Genomic DNA, 23066 nt, shown 5'->3' on the forward strand with positions numbered 1-23066 from the left:
CATTCTGTGACTAAACAATGTAAAAAAACAGCAGCTAATTTCTCGACACATGATATGTTGTCGTTTTATTTGATTAGTTCATCGATTTATACACGAAGAAAAGCACCCACCTGCACCATGCGGCACACCGTATTGGAAGGGTCTGGATTAATTTAGGCCGCTCTTAAACATGCACTCAAACCTCGTTGGACCGACGCTTTCGCATTTTGGCTGCAATGAAATGCGGCCGCCGCTTCCAAGCGACAGCGACTGAGCCTTCACGGCAGGTTTGTAGCCTCCGTCATTGGTCTTTGCATTATCTACCATCAGATGAACATCGCTATATTAATATTAATCTAATGATGAATACAAACTTGTACGTTCCATTCGTTCTGGCATTTTTTGTAACGATCGTTTCTACAGCATCTCTGAATTAGAATTTGAATTTTAATTTCTTGGATCTACCAATCGAATGACTGAAAATGCGGCGAGAAGTGAGGCTAGCTCGAGACGCAGAAGAAAATGAGCAAATTTGGGATCTTCTCATAAAATGTAGGCGGCAAGACGTACGTTCCCATTAGCCAGGGCTGAGCAAGTGCCTTTGTAACGTCGATACTTTCGGACTACAGAGGTTAATTCGAACGCGAAAGCTTGGTTCGACTAAAGGGAAGTTAGAAACTACAGGGAGCACTTATGATTGTCGATATCTACCCTACGCTTGGGTTGGCATAAGAAAAGTGGCATGCACGGAGATGTGAGCGATCACTGGCGCACTGCGTCGCAAAATTGAACTTCGAGTGTATTTCCACTTGCCTCAGTTCAGTGGTGGACTGAAAAATTACACGTGCGACCTTTGTCTTGGACCAGTAGCCGTAGCAAATCGACGCGACAGGCTTACCCAGACATATCGACACACATTCGAAAAACCTGTGAAATAAGAGCAGCGTGAAATTCGCTGTCGTCGCGCCTAATTTATGCCGTTAAAATATGGTCGAATGCGCCTTAGTTGGTAAGAGACAGATGCAGATCCGTGCAATGAAAGGGTAGCAGGCAGACAACAGCCGTGGGCACACCAGCCTGTTTCTGTAGCTGTTTTCCCGCATATGCGAGTAAATAGTTAATTCTGTTATCATCCTCTTAGCCCCAGTTGATTGCGCGGTTCTAAATCATTCCTCCAGTTGCCTGTCTCGTATTTCACGAGGCAAATACTGCGGCTTGAACTCGCTACACTACCCGGAGCTCTATCTGTTATCCCATTAAAAGAAATGAGAACAAACGAAGAAGAAAAAAGAATGCGAGAAGTTTATAATCAAGAAGATACTATTCCACAGAAAATAAGACCTCATGGGAACTGTGCCAGCAGGATTTGCCAAAAAATCACGATGGAAGCCAATAGTTTCTTTGCATGAACCTTCCAAATGAGTATTTTTTTTTACCGTCCATACCCATGGCGCAAGTCTAGCGAGAAATCCGCCATTCCGTGTTAACCCGTGATATGCGTAAGGCCCGCGTAAGGCCCATTGGCGTATACAGTAGGAAAGTCAACAGCTTGGCACATACAAGATTTCATCTAACGGAGAACAAGCAACAAAACATTTTATTCGAAATAGCTGAGAGAGGTAATGGTGTGGACAGATAGCTAGGCACACATGATTTTATTCAGTAGAACACAAGAGCTTGTCATTCACAATGTACAAATCCTGAATATAGCTCTTCCAGGTACAACATTTGAGACAGCCTTTCCAGAACTTTCTTCAAATACAGGCCGGGGGAAAACGGCATCTTTTTTCAATGTTCTGATCGCACGAGGCAGCAGAGCAACATTTGTGAAATGCAAGAGCCCCTGCATATGCCAGATGGATTCCTATTAAGGAGTCAAGAGCTTACGAGGGTAGAATATACACGGCAGTCATCGTCTACTTTTCCTGTCGCGTTCAAGTACACGTGTCGTCAGGATGCAGTGACTTGTCTATCTGCCAAGAAAACAACACACGCCAGTACATCAAGCCACTACGTTGTCAACAGCTGGTGCACTAAGGGAAGCACACTGATGCGTACACCTCCAGCACATCGGCATAAAAGGTCCAAGTTCCCGTCGCATAAGAAAAAAACGAAACAAAACAACGCCAACTACAGGCCCTACTGCTAACCTTTTTGACTGTCACACTGAAATGCCATCCTGAACTCCCAGAGTGCTTCAGTGGCCACGTTGCAGCGGCGGCTGGCATCCCCGTCCAGCTCGCCCATGTAGTACCCACTTGAGCAAAGGGCGTAGCAGGAGGCCACAAAGAAGAGCCTGTCATCCGCAAGCCTCGACGACCGCCCGGAATAAACGTCAGTAAAGTGCCGCTGTAAGTCCAGTCTGTATGCCTTCCAGGCCGTCAGCAGTGCTCTCGTGTCGACGTGGAACGGGGACCACTCCGGCAACGACTGCGCCGCGTCCCCCTCGTTGAGATTGCCGACGTAGTAGTACTGGCCCACCTGTTGCTGGCCGTGAAAGGGCTCGTAGAAAAGTACCCTCAGAACTTCGTCTGCCAGCAGCCTTCCTGCGCCACCATAGTTGACTGCCGGCGGAAGTTCCGGATGGTACAGGGGGAATACGAAGAATTCCTCGGAGGCAGTGAGTGCACCGTAAATACTCCATGTATGGCTCAGCACGGATCTGGGCCTGATGACGTTGTTCAAGTCACGTTGCTGCAGCCGCCACTGTATATTCATCAAGCTCTTCCAGATGATGAAGAAGCTTGATCCGGGGTTGGCCTCCGGTAGCACATTCACGAGGTAACTTTCGATGTCCCACTGGTCACGCCCATTTCTTGCGCTTAGCTGAAGCGTGGCGTTGCTGCGGCGCATTTCGTCACTAACCAGGATGTCTCGAACATTCTGAACAAGAGTCTCTACGCCTTGGTGTCTGGGAAAGAGGCTAGACCAAGCCACGCCTGTGTTCATTTCTACTTCAACAAGGCAGCGGCGGGTGTGCGCTGACCAGGGAAGATCCATGAGCTGAAGTGTGCCATCCGCAATTTCCTTGTCTGCCATCCAACCTAGTTCGGTAACCACGCGAAGGCCTAGGCTGAGGGTAAGAGCCTCCCGCGTCTCAGCCTTACGCCCCCGGAGGTAAGCAACAGCCCGGAGAAGGCCGGGGTTCTCCAATTGCACTTCATTGTTAGCAGAAAAGGGCCGCGCCCAGGCAAAGTATTTGTTGAGAAGGGGCAACCAGCGGCCGATTGGGATGCCAGGTGTCGCAGTTGCAGTCATATTTTGAATTGACATGCGCGAGATCTTCTGTTCTGGATCGGCCATCGCGGGCCCTAATACATCCAGTGTCAGCCGATCCATCTCCTGGATAGCAGAGGCGAGTTGTTCTGCTCGTGACTCCGAAACCCCGAAGAGACCCAGGACACTTCTGATGTACTTCCTGTAGCGTAGAGACAGCTGGGTCTCTTTTCGTTGACCACTCATCGCACGCATCAAAGCTATCCAGGCTCGAAACTTGGCGCTGTTTCCAATCTTGAGCAAGGGCTCTCCCGTCCCACTACGGTAAGGTGCCAGGTCTAAGGTCACTTGGAACCATAAGTGGAGATTCCACTTTCCTGAGAAGTCGAGCAAAATCTCTAACAGGTCCCTGGGAGAGGTAGCAGGCCACGGGAGGTGTCGTTCGGCCAAGAACATTTTCAGTTCGTGTAGGCTGTTCCGAGAATACTGCACGCAGGACGCAACCAAATCGGCTACCCTTTTTCGGACGTTCGGCACCGACGCTGCTGCAGAATTTTTACTTGTTGCGAATCCAGGATCTCCCTCAATGTCATTGAGCGCATGGGTGTACATCATGTCCTGTGCAGCATCCACAACAGACAGCACACGGTGCTGTTGCCTCCAGCCGTCACACACAAATCGATAGAAGTCTTTGCATGGGTTCTGTGACTTATTGAGGGAGGATTTGAGTTGAGAACGGTACATTTTGCACGCTGTGCTGTCACAACTTGGGAGGAGCGGTGGATCCGTGTTCTTAACGCTGTGTAGCAGTGGGCTTGTGCGCCAAAAATGCCCGCGCTGGATCCGCATCCAGTATGTCGTGGTCATGTAGATGAGCGCTGTAGCGGCAAAGACGAGAAGTACAGGCAGCAACACCACTTTTATCCAGTTGCCTAGACTGCATTTAGCCGGGCGGGAGACAATCCGGACTCCGCCTGTACCCTGTGTAGGCGAATCAGAAAGTGCGTTATCGTTACTTGAAGCCTATAGGCATTTCAAATCAAATTAGTATCTGTTAACAACCATTAGCTACATTTATATGGTGTATAATACGCGTCGTAATGGAAGGTTAGGGCTATATTTCTGCCACCTGATAATTATCATCAAGGAGAGATATATCGAGGTAAGGAGTCTTTTTTAACCCTTGATGTCCAGGCAGTGAAAGTGTAGCTAAGAGGAAGTTTAGGCTACTTGGTGAATATTCGCAGTGAAAAACAGACCAAACTATACAGCTAGACCATGCAAGAGAAAGAAGACATCACACGCGTTGACTCGCAACTAGAGGTTTAATGAAAACGCGATGAAATAAATGCAGAGCACCACGGGAAATTGCCCACATGATCCCCTGAAGAGAAGATGAACTAAGTGCTCAAAAAAGAGAATCAGTACATAAATACTATTCAGAAGCAGGAGGTAGCTGGGCACCCCAGGATCGGAACTCTTTGCTGACAAGACCACTGTAGGCTGACTGAGACACGGGTTAGCGTTCTTCATTATAAAAAAGGCGTCCATCACTTCACGAGTTACATGCTCCAGATGACGGAACAGGTTGATTGGAAAGTGTGGCGTGCACTTGCATTTTCGGTCGAGTACTGTAAGACGGTCAAAAGAGCCACTTCCTAGTAAATCTGCGTGCTCAGCAAGCCCCCGTTCACGCACCGGCCAGTCTGCCTGATGTACACATTACCACACGAAAACGGCACTCTGTAACGGCACTCTCTTGCGTTATTTACAGAGTGCCGTTGTCGTGTTGCACAAAATATTAAAGAATATGTGCGCTATGCTCTATAAATTGCTAAACTGAGCGAAAGCCAGCGCGTAGCGCCCCTTGATGTCTACGATGCCTGATACAGCTCCTTATATCCGTGTAGTGACGCCGCTACTCTACTATATCCACAACGCTTCCCTCATGCAGCGCATGTACACTTGCCTAAGGAAACTAGTTCGCGCCTTCCTTTTAAAGACCTGTATGCGTGCTCAATGACGCGCTCAATAGCGTATGCGCTGTCCACACCTCTCACCCTACACTGAAGTCTGTGCAATGCAAGCGCAATAGCTTGCTCGCCTGTGCGCATAAAGGCCGCTGTACGTCAGTTTTTAAGCCGCATGCGGACGCGTCCTTGCTACCGTGCGCACGAGAGTGCCAGGGCGCGGGGCGGATGGAGTTTTGTACGGTCAAGTTTGCTGCCTGCGACCGAGCGGACGACTCCAGCTTTCTGATTAGCGCACTCGCCACTGCCGCCCGTTTGACAGCACAAATATATCTTGCGGTACGAATACCCCATTAATTGTGGTTCACTCGAGACATCGAGACTTTAGCTGTGAGGTTTTTCGCAGACGCTAAAACCGCGATCGGCTGTCATAGCCGCGGATCTCGGCGCTTCTGACCATATGTAAGGCCTTACATAAAACTGGTAATGCTAATGTAAGGGAAACAACAACTCTATGAATAAATTAGTATTGAGTACAGATTTGTGCTTTTCCATGTGTAATACTGCCGTCAGTGTTAGAAAATAATTGCAGCTGTAATTGGACTTCAATCAGGACGACCGAACTGAACGTGCAATTTAGCCTTATTATAGAGGAGAAAGAGGCACCGTGTGATAAACGCTGTAATTTCTGGCCCTATAGCATACCTGGCTGCCCATTTCAGATGAGGAAAAGCATCAAATGACACACGCGCACAAAAGTCACATGCGTACAGTTACGTACAGGTGCACACACAGTAAAACAGAGCACGCGAGCTCTGGCCGAACTAGAAAAAACTGCACGCTGGCGCGATCTATCAGCAGATTCGCAGCAAAGAGCGAGGGGGCGTCAGAACAACCGGCTGGCTCATCTCGATAACTTTATTCTCGCGTTATCGCCGCCACGGGCGAAGCTGTGCTGCTGCCATCCCTGCCCGCCAGGGGCGCTTTCAATACATCATGCAAGGCTTTGTTCGTCCGGGCAGTGCAGAAATGTCAGGAATTGCACCATCTTTGTCTGCGTGGCAGCCAACGTTTGTGGCAGCCGAAGTGTGCGCTTCACTTGGCGGCGAGTTTGTGCGCTGACAGGTATAAACGCTCGTGCAACGCTTTGGGAAATGCAAAGTCTTCCGTTCCGGAAGACCACATTCAATCAATCAGTGAATGGAGTGAACAGATTCGGAAAGCACACAAGGAGGCCACCACCGAAGTACAGTGCACACCAGATAATCCGGCGGTCGATCGTTACCTTCTGAAGTTGTGGCAGACCCGACGGACTCTGGTTCGCAGATGGAAACGCCAACGCCTCAATCGTCCCTTGAGAGTCCGCATATCACAGATCACGGCAGAAGCACAAGAGTATGCACAACACCTCTCTTAACAGAATTGGCAGGAATTTTGCGAGTCACTACGCGGCACGCTGGGGACCTACCGCACCTGGGCGATCCTCCGCAGCCTCGTCGATCCGCAAACATCGCGGTCTGCCACAAACCGTGCACTCAAGAAAATCGCCCATGTGTACCCCGGAGACGACGTGGCCCTTCTCACCGCCCTCAAAACCAAATACATCGGCGCCCCTCATCCTCCCAGCACAATCTCGTACACGGGAGGCCCAAATGAGAGGTTGGACGCCCCCATCACCACTGCCAAGGTTTACGCCGCGGCTCGATCTGCCACACGCAACACGGCAGCTGGTGCGGACAAGATCACAAATGGGATGATTCGAAACCTGGGAAAGTCGCAGATCGAGGTCCTCACTACCTACATAAATGACACCCTATGGGAGGCGGGAGAACTCCCTGCAGAGTGGAGACACTCCGAAATCGTGACTATCTCAAAACCAGGCAAACCACCAAGCCTGGAAGCATTATGACCCATCTCCCTCACCACTTGCCTGGGCAAACTGTACGAGCGCGTTATCCAGACCCGCCTCCAAAACTACATAGAGGACAACAACCTCTTTCCACCCACTATGATCGGCTTCAGGAAAGGTCTTTCTACGCAAGACGCTTTCCTCCTTCTCAAGGAACAAGTACTCAGTAACATCCCGAGAGGCGGCGAGCACCTAATTATCGCACTTGATCTGAAAGGCGCTTTTGACAACGTTTCTCACGACGCCATCTTGAAAGAGCTCAACTCCCTTGATTGCGGACCCAAGACCTTCAACTACATCAAAAACTTTCTCAGCAACCGAACGGCCACGATTGGCATGGGAGATGTCCGCTCCGGCACAGAGCAGACACCCAACAAAGGCACTCCCCAAGGCTCTATCATCTCTCCTCTCCTCTTCAATATAGCTATGATCGGCATGGAAAAAGCACTCGAGCCTATTGAAGGCATCGGCTATACTATCTACGCTGATGATATTACCATCTGGTCCACCTGGGGTTCCCTTGCCGACAAAGAAAACACCCTACAAGAGGCAGTCAATTGCGTAGAAAGACAAGCAGCAAATTGCGGCCTCCGCTGCGCACGCAAAAAATCCGAAATTATCCGCATTCAGGGCTATGCCTACAAATCTCCCGGCGACATCGAGGTTTACCTCGAAGGCACGAGAATAAAGGAAGTCCCTCTTCTACGCATCCTGGGCCTTTGGCTTCAGAGCGACAGGAAAGCCAACCACACATTACAGCGTCTACGAACAACTGCCCTCCAGATCTCCCGCATGATTCGGCGCATCACCCGCAACCGAAAAGGCATGAGAGAGGAGGATACAATTCGACTGATACAGGCTCTAGTTATGAGCCGCCTGTCATACGGTCTCCCATTCCTACCACTTCTGGGGAATGAGCGAGACAAAGCAGATGCCATCATCCGTACCGCCTACAAACACGCGTTAGGCCTCCCGATGTACACGGCCAACTGCCACCTCGAGGACCTGGGACTGACCAACACAATAGAAGAAATTCTAGAAGCCGTCCTAGCATCGCAAAAGGAACGCCTCCTCACCACCAAAGCTGGACGCGCAATCTTGGAAAGAGTGGGTTCCCCGGCTGACATACGCGCCGTCCAGGACAACCGAGACCTACCCTCCACTCTGCGAACTCGCGTGTATGTAGCTCCACTCCCGAAGAACATGCACTCGGACTCACAAAAGGGACGACGAAAGGCGCGAGTGGACTATCTGCGCCGCACACATCGACAGGCACAAAATGCTGTATTCGTCGACGGAGCCATGTACCCCGATTCAACAAGCGCGGTGGCGGTCGTCTTTGACACCAATTTCAAGGAAATCGCCAGCGCCTCCCTACGAAACTGCTCTCCCACAGTAGCAGAAACTGCTGCAATTGCCTCGCAATCCAGCACGGCGATGCTACGGGAAATGAGTTAAAAATTATTTCCGACTCCCAGTCCGCGTGTCGCCTCTTCCTCTCTGGCAGACTTCCACACTCCGTCGCTCCCATTCTGACTACCCCACAAGTTCAAAATTCCACATGCAAGCACCAAATCACTTGGACTCCTGGGCACGAGGGGCTCGAGGGAAACGAGGCCACGGACAGTCTAGCTCGAGGATATACTAACCGAGCGACTAACCTCCCCGACCTCACCCCTCTCCCTCTACGTACGGCGAGCGCCTCCTCCTTCTCCGTACACAAAGACAAGTCTATCCCTCACCACACCGTAAGCTAACGGCGGCAGAGGCGAGGGAATGGCGACAACTACAGACGAACACCTTTCCTAACCTACACAAGTACCACATAATCTTCCCCGACAGATATGACAGCATCTGCCTCTGGTGTGGCGGAATTCAAACAACATATCATGTAACATGGGGCTGCTCTGGTCCCAAGCCCCCCGAACTAGACAAACATCACTCCGAGGAACAGCGGGAGTCTGCCCTGCTCAGGTCTGACTTGGCGACGCAGCGAAAGCTGATATCCCAAGCAAGAGCAACTGCGGTGGACATTCGGGTCCTGAAATAAGGATTCCACCCAAAATCTGTATTTTCGCCTCTCTATCCTACCTTTTTGAAATGTTTTCTACTACTACTACTACTTGGCAAATGCGCTCAAAATTTATTTCTCTCTAGAGAACGCATAAAAAAAAGAAACAGTAGCTTGCATGTGCGGTCATTGTAAAAATATGTGCTCAACGGCTAAGCAAGTGGGCTAATTATTTAAGACCAATTTCTTCAGCACAAATAGTCTTTCTTGCACTGGACAAAAAAAGTTAAGCAAATAAAAGTAAAAATGGGTGGCAGGAAGGAGGCAGTGAAAAAAAAACCTCTAAAGGTGCCGTTTTATGCAAACTCAACAGTTTCATAATCCGTAAAGCCCCCAGCCAGGTTGACGACATGGGTCAAGAGCCGAAAAAGAGATTCGTACAAGGAATCGACGTCGCTTTCGGAGGTTGTCCCACATCTTCTTGACAGCCTCCCACCCGAAGTTGATGTGGACTCGTTCTGCGGCTGACAAGAGGTAGATTGCTTTCTAACGTTCATCAACCGACCTCACTTATGTTCATGTCGGCGTCCTTTGGCGTCCACTCCAAGAGCAGCACAGTACGTTCTTCCAGGAAGCCTTTCATGACTCGCGCATTGTGGACGGGACTATAGTCGGGCTGCTGGAAGAATACATCATCGATAAAAGGGCCGTCCAAGTCATATGTGATGAGATAGCGGTCGAGCACGTCGCAGTAGCTGGCTTCGTTCATTCTGTCACCTTGGTAATCGAGGAGAAGGCTAGACACATTTTGCAAGACACGCCCACACCCACATATATATCAACGTACGTTGTGGAAGTACCTATTCCACGAAAAATGCCGCCCTGAGTTCCACTGAATGTTAGGCGCGAAATTTTTCTTCTATGCGCGCAGGGTGTACCGTAGCAAGGAGTGCCGCAGGACAGGAGGGTCGATGACTGCATGCAGTGAGTAGGATAGTACAAGTTTACAGGGATGAAGGCTGCGATGCTCCACGCCCAGGCCGCGAGCGGTGCACTTCGGCTAAGGCTGACCAATTGGTCGTCGCTGCAGGCGTTGCGCGGCTTTTTCAGACCGCAAAAGAAATTCGAGATGCCCTCGGCCTAAACATCAGTCTGGGCACCATTCGGAAATATCTCCAGGAAGCCCGATTAAATGGATGTGTGGCGGAGCAAGAACCGTATTTGACGGCAGCATATAAGACACAGCGCCTAGCATTGGATCGCGCCCACGAGCAGTGGACTGTGGACGACTTGCGACAAGTCATCTTTACAGATGAATCAACTTTCTCTTCAAGATGGGACCAGCAGCGGCGTGTTTGTCGTTAATGGAATTGCAGATATGTCCGAATAAGATTGATTTGTGTGAAAGAAAGAGCACGGCGTTCTAAAGCAGGGTAAGCCATGGGCAAGTAAAAGTAGAGAAATGAAACTTTTTCTTCGCTAGTCCACTCGCAGCAGTTATTTAAGTTATGTAAGCCCAAAAATGTTTTTTTTCTTTTTCTCTGTGACCTGACAAGCATGGTGCTGAGTGAAATGCATTTTTTTAATTATATATTACGTAGGAGCTGTTCAACGCATTATTCCTTCCCACTTAAGTACTTACCCGACTACACGACGCAAGTAATCAGCAGTGGTCGTTGTGCCATGAATGTCTGGGGAGCTGTCAGTGCAGAAGGCTTCCGCCCTCTTATTTGACTACCATCAAAGATTAACGGAGCCATCTATTGCGACATCCTCGACCACTATCTCGTCCCGTACGCGTTGGACGGGCCATATAAAGATGGAGTATTCCTCCTGCAGCAAGACTATAGCCCCATCCACACAGCGCGAGTTGCGAAAGTTATGATTGAAGAACGGGCTGTGCAGCTATTGCACTGGATTCCAAAAGGCGCCGATTTGATCCTCATTGAGAACGTCGGGCAACTTTGAAAAGTAATCTGTCTCGTATCAATCGCAGCGCGCGTCCAGATGACCTCTGGGAGGCTGTCAAGATGGAGTGGGACCACCTCCGAGAGCAGCCTGGATACGTCGACTGTTACCCTTTTCTCCTTGTATGTTTACAAAACATAGCCAATCGCGGACGACTAAATGAGAGACTACCTCGTTTTCTGTTTGTCTTTTTTTTTCTCCTGTTTGAGAAAGCAGATTTGTGCCGAGAGAAGTTATCTTTAATTAGCCGACTTGCTATACTTTTGAGCCCCTATCTTTATAATGAAGACTAAGAATACAACACATGGGACCTATTCTTTTTTTTTCATGCGCTTCTTGAGCCGAGAAAAAGTTCACCACACTTGCCAAAGCGATGGACGAGCGTTTGTACTCTATAGCTCTGGCACAAATTCGCCGAACACTTCATGAGCTAGTTGGTTGTACATCTCAATAAAAACAGCGCAAACTTCACGAAGGACGCAGAAAGGGAAGACGATCAGTTGTTAGACCAGCTCCTCTGTCTCGGCTACCCTTTATGCGTCCTTCGTGAAGTTTTCTCTGTTTTCAGTGTCACAAACTCGCCGCGAAGCGAAGCGCAAACGACGGCAGTCACGCAGGCTGAAAATCGTGGAATTCCTGAAAAGGAAGAGGTGCAAGCTGCCGAACGCCAACTTTCTACACGGCGCGGACAAACAAAAAACCCTTTCATGATGTATTGAAAGCGCCCCTGGCGGGCAGGGATGGTAGCAGCGCCGCTAAGATCGCGGCGGCAATAACGCGAGCATCAAGTTAATCAGATGGGTCAGCCGGATGTGCCGACGTACCCTCGCTCTTTGCTGCGCATCTGCTGATAGAGCGCGCTGGCATGCAGTTTTTTCCAATTCGGCCACAGCTCGCGTGCTCAGAATTACTTTTGGTGCACCTATATCTAGCATTTTAACCACACCACATAATGGAAGTTTCTGTGTTGCTTCACTTGATACAGGTTAGGATACAAGCACAAAGGAAATACTGACGCATATCGGCTCGTAATAGAGACAGGTATGGCTGACAGTAATAACTCTTAGTGTAGGCCTATTAACATTGGCAAATAGGCCATGCTCGAGCACGCAGACGCTTGTTCTGAAGGGTTGAATTGTTGGTATTGATAGTAGGATAGCAGACCACATAGCAATAAATAATACTAAATTGAAACACTGAAAGTCAGGTCATCAACTAACGTAAGAAAAAGGGATGGCCCAAGTACAACACCTTTGGGGTTGCCTGAGATTCCAGAAAAAAAAAGGCAGCGTTAGTTGAGAGTTAGCATGAGCTAACTGCTGTCAGCCGGCTAGGATCACTTAAATCCACGTCAGAACAGCAAGATGCAAGGCATTATTCTATAAGGGATTTTATCGCATGCTTTCTCAAAGCGACCAAGGTGCAAATGTATGTCACGAAGGATGACAAGTTGGTTATCACAGAAATGCTTTTTCAAAAAGCGGGCTGGCTTAGAAGGAAGATTTTAATGGGCCGCAACACTATCAGTGTGAGAGTACATAGTATTTTTCCCGATTAGGAACACATGCTAGTCAGACAAATGGTGAATTGATTTAGTGCATGTGGCATTATCAGAACTGAAAAATTTGCCACATTTTGCTGTATGCTGCCATGCTTCGGTAATATCCACCTTGTAATATGACGAATTTAATTATCGACAGTTTTCCTGAGGGCGAAAGTTTTTTAAAGCATGCACGCCTTGTTAACATAGAAACTTGCTGTTTGGACAAATTACACGGTTTAAATGCACAGTCAATTTGTACCCGCATATTTTTGTCGTGTAATATGGACTGGACCTGACTTGTGGTAACCAGATATTATAACACAGCGCAAGGACTGTTAGAAGTGCATGGCTAAAATACAGACTGAATCATATGGCTGTTGCACATTAGAATTGCCCCATACCCCCTGCAGCATAGCGTGCGGTTTTTTTAAACCTTGAACTGCCAGGCATGCCGACTCTCTCCGCTTGCACTTTGACTGACAAAGTACGTCACTTTCTGGTGTCAAAATCAGTGGCACTGAAAGGCTCGCCGACTCATTTCCTGGCGCACTTTGTTCACTGCTCAAACTGAATCAAGCGGCTGGCTTACATTATAACGTTTTTGTTATAGCATCACTGGTCCCTACTTGCAACACAATATTAATGTTTTTTTTTAAACAGTGCATGCGGCAAGAAAAAAAAAGACTACTCGAGTTCAAAGCATGTCCGTCAGGAGGAGAACATATCACAGGTGCAAAGCAGGGAATCTGCAAATACAATCCAAGCAGTAAGGAAATGGGTTCAAATTAAATGTGGTCTCAGCGCTCCACAGGTCGATGGCTGCACCGGCCTTGCTGGACTTTTAGAAATGGTTCAACGTCCGCATTCCAGAGCCAACCACAATGCAATAGCGCATATCACATTTTGAAAAATCAATATAAACCTTGTTAACGTGGTTTGGCAATATGCACAAAAATGGCCCTGTCACGGCCATACTACAAATGTGCACAGATAAGTGTCCCAAGAAACCTATAGCTGAGCATTGTTGGAGGTGGAAACAAGCATCAACATTCAAGCAAACAAATTTTTGAATGCAGCAAATTCAAGGAAGGCTAAGTAAATCTATAAAGCATTCTAAATTTCTGACAAATACATTCTCATGGACCTACCACCGCCTTCACCCAGCGGGCAAATAACGTTCATTGCAAGCAGTCACGCGTAAACGAACGAAGCAGATGCACGTGTGCATGTGCATTGTCGACATATGTTCCTAAAGGCTTCGAGAATGTCTCACACTAGCAGGTTCAGCTTACCTGGGAAGCGCTGCTTAGCAACTGTTCGACACCGATAAAGCCGAGTTGTCGAGCAGCTCGGTGACAGCAGTGCAGTGAAAGCAACAACAAATACGGGATTAGGTGCTGATTCAATGAGTACAGTTTCTACTCCGTCTGTCATGGCTCACGGAGCACTTCCAGATCACTACATTATACCAATACCCATAGTAACCAGGATAGGGCGTTTCGTCAATAACAAAACACGACCACTTATAGCAATATTTGAGAACTATAAAAGAAAAGAACTAGTCCTGTCAAAACGTGAGTCTGAAGAATACCGGGAAAGGAATTGGAGACTTCTGCCCAGCCACGCATAATGTCAGAAAAAAATAGAGTTTGGCAAATCCAAAGGTGGTATAACATTCAAACTGGCCATTTACGAAATCAGCAATTTCTCTGGAAATGCCTGTGAAAACGCGAGTGAAACTCAAAGCAGAACTCTCCGCTCCGGTAGCGTGAATTCGACTAGGTAGGATCATCATCGGATCGATCATCGTCATAAAGTTGGTATTCTTTCATGCCAAACAAACCACTTTTACAACTCATTCATCCCCAGCACATCGGCACAATGGAATCACCTTCCGCGATCGGTCGTCGAAATAAGTGACCATTCTGTGTTTAAATCGGCTTTAACTTGATGGTAATATAGTACATGTAATTCTTGCGCCCTGCCGTTTATTCTTTTCAGCTTATGTGGTAGTTAAAACAGACCTGGTCTGCGTGGTATGCTTGTTTGCGTGGTATGCTTACTTTTATGCTTACTTTTATTCTTTGCTCATAATTTCGTGTTAAATGACTGTTAATTTGTTTGATTGTATTTGCTGTAACCTACTGATTTGCGCGAGCCATATTCTTGTTCACATTTTTGTGTTACTTGTGACGGCTGTTCCTTTGTTATTTTGTCTATTGTACCCCACTCCCCTCTGTAATGCCCTCGGGTCCTGAAGGTACTGAAATAAATAAATAAATAAATAAATAAATAAATAAATAAATAAATAAATAAATAAATAAATAAAAAAGAGGGGAGGCGGTTCGAAAATTATCGATTGTTTAGTTCTGTGCCCAAACATACGTAGTCTTTACCCCAAAAAAAAGATTAATTATGTGGGATGATCGAAGACTGTAATGTTGATATTATTGTAATAAGAGAAACGTGGTTAAAATCAAATTAACGAATAGTTAACTGTTTCATTGTAAAAATAAATACGTTCCGGGGTGATCGAACGGGTACAGTTGGTGGTGGTATCCGAAATGCTATTAATGAATGCATCGATTGTTTTGTTGCAGCTGTTATTACAAATTTGGATCTAATATGGTGCTGCCAAAATGTTAACTTTAAAAATTTAGTAGTAGGCGTATGTTATCGATCCCCTTAGGCCGACACATCCTTCTGCGATAACCAACATGATTCTCTAAATCAGATTGTCACGCGTTTCCCTGCAGCTGAACTTTTACTTCTAGGTGCAATTTTCCAGATATCGTCTGGTCACATGATAACCCATTTTCTAATCCCTCGTCCACTGAATGCAATCTATATCTTTCAGTTTATTCAGACAACTTATCAGAGATCGTTAGTTCTCCTATACGTGTAACACAAAATACATCATCAATTCTCGACTTCATTCTTTCGGCATTAACAGACAACTCAACGACTGTTTCGCACCTGCCCCGGCTGAGCGATCATGATGTCTTATATTTCAGGCTAACGATGACTCAAACTAAAAAGAGCAGACAAAGAAGAAAATTTCGTGATTTTAACAAAGCTGACAACCCTGCCATCAACAGCAACTCTGCTCACTTCTAGGTGTGTTCCTGACGTTTTATCTTGATCGGTCCATAGAAGCTAACTGGGACATGTTCAAAATTTCTGAGTTATTCATCCGGCACGTCCCCTTAGAACCACTTACACTAGCAACAAAGCGCCTTGGTATAACACTCATGTAAACAGGTTATCGAACAACAGGTTATCGTTCCTCACGTCCCGCGTTCAGTTTGTAACTACTAATGAAGTTTACTCACCTTCAGCCCCAATCGACTCCGACGTTCCGCAAGGGTCAGTTCTGGGCCCTCTCTTATTCTTGATTTACATAAAGGACTTGTCTTCTTGCGTTTCTGGCACAATTTGCCTACTTGCTGGCGACTGTGATTTGTACCCTAAACTTAGTGATAATTCCGATGTTCGATTAGTTCAAAATGACCTCAATATATCACCGAATACTGCAGTACATGGTGCATGCAGTTAAATATTAACAAATGCAAATCAATGAGGGCATCTCGCACTAACTTAACAAATCCCACGCATACAATAAAGTATCTGACATTATACCGCTACCTTGGTGTGTTCGTTACCAATGACCTCTCTTGGAAATCACACGTCAATTCCATCATCGCTAAAGCCAGTCGTACTCTTGGATACATTAGTCGTAATTTCTCTCTTGCATCATCATCATTAAAATAGTAATGTACACAACCTACATTCGTCCACAACTCGAATACGCATCATTTGTTTGGGATCCCGGCCAAATAACTCTCATACAGTCCTTTGAGGCAGTGCAAAATCGCTCAGCCAGGTTCATCATAAATAACCATCAAAGGACAGCCAGCGTTATCAATATGAAAGCATACTTGCATCTCCCGCTCTTATCAACTCGAAGAAAGCTATCTCGCCTCTCACGTTTTACAAAATATACCACCGTAACTCAACATTGTGCTCCTTGCGGGTTCAACCTCATCATACATTTTATATCGCAGCAACCACAGTCAAAAGGTACACATTCCACACTCAAACACGGTTGCCTATTCTAACTCGTTTCTTCCCCAGACCTGTAATGATTGGAATAACCTATCTGCATCGCTAACAAGTATAACTGGAGAAGAAAACTTGAAATCCGCGTTGCAAAGCTTCTTTTTTGCCTAGTGTTAAACCCTTTTTCATTTGTCTTTATTAATCGTGTACTGTGCTCCTTGTTACTTTTTTATTTTTGTTATATTTTTGACACCAATGCCGCTCTCCAGAACTTACATTTTCTACCTCATTGCTCTTTTTTCTTTTGTTTTATTTTCTTTTCTTCATCTGCTATCTTTCGAAGCAAACTTTTTTTAGCACTTTGTATACGTTTATTATCTAAACCTTCTGTCTTAACATTGTGTAACGTGTATCCGCCCCACCCCTTTGTAATGTACAACTGTACCCTGAGGGTATTTGAAATAAATAAATAAATAAATAAATAAATAAACAAATAACTGCACCTAATATTCCTAGTATTCGTCTAAAATCAAACTTCACTGTATGCTGCTAAGCAAAAAAATAAATTTTAATCACAGCAGTTTACTGTAAATGTTCTAGTTTTTAATCCCAATTCGCTATTACGGAAAACTGTCTATGTAGAGTTCTGATCCGGAACAAAAGTGTTTATATTAATAAGGCACAATTGTATATAGGTTGCTTGCTTTGAGAAGCGTAAGCATCTGCTGTCTTTTTTTGCTTCACATCAAAAGAAATGCTCATGAAAAAGTTCGGCACTAGGCTGCAGTTATTAGAAATTTGTGCATTGTGAAACACCCGTGAATGAGTTGCGACAATGGTTTTTGTTAGGAAATAAGTCTTCCTGACTGGCGATAACATGTCACAACCCAAACTTCACACTACTGCTTTAGATCAGCTTATGAACACATGAAGGTGAAGCTGGATTCATTGAATTTGTCATGCAAATATTTATTGGAGATGTAGGCCCCTCTAGACGGCAGGAAATAAAGACATCTCAGAAGTTACAGCTTCCATGCACACCCATGTGCATTTCATACGGATTACACAGTGCCGCCGGCGCACCATCGTAATCCCGCCACTCGTAGTCGCAAAATGCACTTTATGGAGCACAGTGCCTCCGTATGGTGGCGACGCTTGTGTAGTCCCGGCAGAAAAGAACTCAATGGCCGTGCAGCTGAGGTCATTTCGCATACGCAAAAACACAGCTTTCAGAATGGTCACGTGGCACTCACGGCGGTTGCCTAACACAGTACACACGAACTACGATCAATATCGGTGATGGCTACGCCGCAAGAACAAGGACTTGCGCTCGCGAACACAGCAACCGCTGCAACGAATGCGACTAGAAGTAGAGCTCGAAGCTCATTTCATCACTTTGCATTCACGGCATTTCTCGAACACAGTGCACACGCGTGCACCCGAACCAGGATCTGCTGTACAGCTCGAAGTTCATTTCAGCATTTGCAAAACAAGGCACACGTAGCGAGCTTTTCAAACGATATTATAACTGCAGGCGGTATAATTGACTGATGCAAAATCACTCGTTTCGACCGCAGTCACTTCCACTACACTCACATTTGTCACTGCGCAGTGAAGCGTGCTCTGCGCACAGGAAATTCACCCTGGGAAACTGCTTCTCGCTGCTGTTCGAGATCCTCGCTCGAATACACACTTGTAACTATTCCAAACGGCTCCAAATAAACACTTCGAGACACCAGCACTGTGTACGTCTTGAGTAGACTTTAGCGTAGGCTTGAAGGCCGCTCTGTCGACTCTGCTCAGACTGCCACAAAACAACTTGGGGATATTGAGATTGAACGTTTTTGACCAGACATTCTGCTGGGTTACCTTGGCTAAACGCTGAAATCAAACAGCTTGGCGAGGCTCAAGCAACCGTTGCAAGGATGTACAAGTGAGACCTTTGAACAATCCAAATATGTTGCAGCACAACTAAATAAAAAAATATAATATAAAGACGCAAATTTAATGAAAGAGACAAATTGAATGGAATAATGAACACGCATCTAAGCGAGAGAAATACAAACAAACATTAACAAAACATATTTTGGAGCAAAAATTTGAGATCACAAACTGGAGAAAGCTGTAGTACTTGAAGCGATGTTGGGCAGTTGATGGGTGAGCACTTATTTAAGAAGGACGGCAGATTGTGGCGCAAGGAGGAGCGCTTGTAATCGGTGCGGAAATAAAAAAAATTAACCATTTGTTTTTGTTTCTTGTGTTTAAGATGTTAGTGGGGATGATATGGACCAGTTATTTCTAAAGCACCCATAAGCTGTTGGAAGAGAGGGAACAAGCGTAAAAAGTCTGTTTTTATACATGTGACTTACTCGTACAGTATTATGGGTCTGAAATAAATGCAATGTAGGAGATGAGAGACAAAATATGTGACAGATTGTCTTTTTCTGTAAAACTAGAATTTAGTTGAAAACGTGTTTGGTTGTTGTCAGCCGCACCAAAGTGTAATAATTTATTTTTGAAATGAAGAAAGCATAATATATCTCATGTTTTATTTTCAATGCCGGAAACGCATTAGTACGAGATAATGTTCCAATTACCGACGAAAGTTTCTTTAATATATTTTAAGCGTGTAAATCCCAATTTATGTATTAGGAGAATGTAACGCCAAGAAAGATGTGGTGCTCAATTACTTCAATTTCCTGTCCGCCATATTTACTTACTTGCCCTATGGTGAATACTTTACTGCGAGCTCGAAAAACTGGCCCAGCCACTATGACCTTAGTTTTTTTTTTTGTGGATTAATCTTGAGTTGGTTTATTTTTTACTGATATGGTCTAGTTTTTCAAGCATTTGGTTGCACCTGATTGCTAAGCTATTTTCACCAGAACCTGATAGGAGAATGGTGCTATCATCAGCATATAAAGGAATTTTACCGTTTAGTCAACGGTCACAATGTCGTTAATAAATAATTTAAATAAAAGAGGCGCTAACACGCTCCCTTGCGGAAAGCCATTTAGTACTCGCAATGGTAACGACATGTCATTATTAATACTTACGCACTGCGACCTATCTTCAAGATAAGATTGCAATAGCTGAAGAGGTTTACCTCGACATTTAATGATATATTTTCAGTTAAAATGCCGTGAAGTAGAGAATGGAAAGCCTTGCTAAAATATATGAACTTTTCAAGGGTTATCAGCCGGTTTTCAACATTTTGAATTATGTAATGTTTGAGGGCTATGAGAGCTGATTCAGTTGAACTTCTTTTTCTGAAACCCTACTGGGTATCAGAAAAAAGGCCTGCCCTGTCGAAAAAAAACTAATTTTGAGCGTAGAATTTTTCAAAGCCTTTTTAGAAGACGAGCAGAAAAGATATAGGCCGGTAGTTTGCGAATACATTTATATCTCCTCCTTTATAGAAAATCGACACTCTAGCTTTCGTCATCGTCTCAGTCTCTCGCTGCTGTTGCACACGGCGAAGTTCGAATTCGCTGTCAACACTCGTAATAGTTACGTGCGGCCAATATTATATGTTTATGAGTTTAGCTACAACATACTAGGCCTGGTTTCTCAATCCGCTTCGCGGGCGCCCATCTTGCACAGGCAAAATTGAGAATGCACGGCCTGGCACGTCACGGGATAGCAGCCAGCAGCTGTGATGCGACCATCATGTCGTGCGTCCGAAAGTTGAAGTTGACCAACTTGGTGCGCCCGGCTGGATGCGTTCATGCTCTCCATTGTTCGGACCATGCGCACAGGTGCAAGGACGCGTCCGCATGCGGCTTAAAAAGATCGCACAGCAGTCTTTACCCTTCCTCACTCTCCCACCTGACTCCAACCGCCACGCAGTGTTGATGCTATAGCTGATAGGTCGTTGAACTGAGTGAAAGCTCGCCCAGCCACTATTTTTCGCCTCTGACGCGAGAGCCCACAGCGCCATCCAGTGGCGGTGGCACAAAAAGTATGACGGGCCAAGTGTCGCTCCTTCGCAAAAAGTGTGCCATAAACAGCTTCCGCTTTAAAAAAGCTTCATACGGGACACTAGGGGAAAAGCCATATGGCCCTCACAGGTGCACCTTGGTTTACGTCGCTAAAGTTATACCGATGATGATGGTGGTGAAATTTTACGGCGCAAGGACATCTGTGACCAAAGAACGCCATGGCAACAGGTGATTTTGTCTACTCAAGGTGGGGGTGAAGGTCCCTTTCCTAGGCATTTCACCCCAGATTAGCCGAGTACCAGGCCAGGGGAAAGATTATGCCCTTTGTTTCACTGGTAGGTACTCGGCGGCACTGAGTATCGAACCCCGCACACCCGCATGCGACAGTTATGCCTTAGTGGCGCTCGCCGTTGTGTAAATGCTATGAAGTGCACGTTCATCAAGGTACAGCAGGCGACTTTTGTTAACTGTTAAGTGGTCGCTGGGGAACTGTGCTTCTATGTTCGCTCTACTCATGTCAAACTATCTCGCACCACCCTCGGATGAATGGAATGTCAAAGAAGATTTTTTATTTATAGGGGAAATTTATTCATGATGATCGAGAATCTAACCTGCCATCACGTGCTCAGCAGAACAGCATAGCCGGTCAGTCATCGCTACAGGTCAGTGGCTTAGAACTGAGCTGCGCCTTCGCAATTTTGCAGCTATACCCTGCCTCACCGTAGTTGCGACTCTTGTGGAACCTACAGCTGCCGCCAGCCAGCACACAAAAAGCGTAATTCTGATAATACCTCTCACGTATAAAGTGTTCGTGTCAAGCCGCACACGCTACTTCGGCAACAGTGACAGCGGGGCATATGATCGCTTGGTAGCCAGCCAATCACGGATCGCAGTAACGCGTGACTAGGTCCGAGATTTAGGCCCCGGTCGGCTGTCGTAAGATGTGGCCTCCACCCAAGTGCCAAAAAACTCAGTAGCAGAGCATAGAAAAGAGGTCATATTCATCTTGGTTTGTGCGGCGGCGCAAATAGATTGCGAGTTTATGCCCTGTGACGCACAGCAAAGGTGCCTCGACAAGCTTCGGATAGAGGCAACCGTGCATGTAGGAGGAAACTATGCAAGTGACGGTTTTAAAGGTGAATATACCCTGGCCGAATGGGAAAAAAAATCCTACGCTTTCATAGTTCGTGCGTCATAGTTATTTACAAAGACCCTGCTACCAAGACGACGCTGCTCTAGCTTTATGCTCACCGCAGTTTTTCACTAAGCGCCTCGATGGCGGAGTCTGGCTGGCTGACCAGTACAACTGGATGATTGTGCTTCCACTCCGCCTCTCTTGAAAATTATTGTGAATGCCATAATGAATAAAAATTATAATGTAGCAGCTGGAAAAGAACTACATGACTGCAAGCATGGTTGACAGAAGTGTATCTTTCAAAGTGTATCTTGCTACGATGTTCTGCGTACGGGGGCCGCTCTATCGTCGCGCATGATACGGGTGAAGATATCTTTAGTTGCACGACCACCTGCCGCGTAGTGCACAGCTACTGGTGGTCCCTCGACGTTCACTTCGTGTTATTTGCGCGAGAAGCCTTGCCTGTATTGCGTGAATGATGCATCGGTTATGGAAGAAGTGCACAGAGCTCTCTTGGGTACACACCATTATCTACTGAAAGGGAAATAAGCATACAAACTGAAGTTGAAAGATTCCCTCCCCCCCTCCCCCCGTTAAAAACCAAATACGACTCTTTCAGCGATATACCCTTCTAGAGCATCGGAAGCTCTATTGCAAGGGCGTGCTATCTAGCGCCTCTACGGTGGCCTCTCCTGTGCAAATAAACGAACAGGGCACGGAACTCAAGCAGCTAGTCTAACTTGGGACCTTACTAACTATAGCTGTAACTTGTTCCATACTTGGTGTGCTGGTAGTTGTCGTCGGTGGTCTCCCGCCCTCTGTGCATACACAGGTGCGGGCACTGGGGCGTCTCCGCGGGCCCCCTCCAGAGCCGCAGGCTGCAGCGGCTGCTCCATCTCGTTCAACGCCACCACAACGCGGAGACTGCGACGGATGGACCCAGGTCGCCGCGGCCGAGATACGAGGCTCCTCCCTCCCCAGAATGCCTCCAGGTCTGAGTCAGCGGAGGTGGTAGTGGGGCCGCTGTGCGAGGCGCTGGGCAGGTCGTCAGCAATGGACACGCTGCTGAACCCGAGCGGGACGGCGGGGCGTTTGGGCATGGCTGTCGCTGGATTCGAGGTCGCAGTAAGTGCCTCGGTAGACTCGGAAGATCGCCTTCTCGCCCTGTCAGCCCTCTGTGAGCGCCGGCGCCGCCGCTGCTACGAGCGCAACGTTCCGAATGCCGCGCGTGGTGCCCGCGCTGTCGCGGTCATCATTTTCCTCTTCCAGCGCAATGAACTGCTCTGCCGTTCAAAATTTTCATCTAGAAACAAAACGCCTACCATCATAAGCTTT

General features: G+C 46.8%; 1 protein-coding gene across 1 annotated transcript; it reads right to left on the reverse strand.

Annotated features, from left to right (window-relative positions):
• Positions 1–1644: 1644 nt before the first annotated feature.
• Positions 1645–22935, reverse strand: LOC144100264 (endothelin-converting enzyme-like 1). Its single transcript, XM_077633268.1, has 2 exons — positions 22511–22935; positions 1645–4176 (listed from the first exon to the last, which is right to left on the reverse strand). The coding sequence occupies exons 1-2, from the start codon at positions 22829–22831 to the stop codon at positions 2125–2127; spliced, it is 2373 nt and encodes a 790-aa protein (XP_077489394.1). The 5' UTR covers positions 22832–22935; the 3' UTR covers positions 1645–2124.
• Between the last annotated feature and the right edge of the window lie 131 nt (positions 22936–23066).

This window comes from Amblyomma americanum, chromosome 1 (assembly GCF_052857255.1).
Source record: "Amblyomma americanum isolate KBUSLIRL-KWMA chromosome 1, ASM5285725v1, whole genome shotgun sequence".
Classification (NCBI taxonomy): Eukaryota; Metazoa; Arthropoda; class Arachnida; order Ixodida; family Ixodidae; genus Amblyomma; species Amblyomma americanum.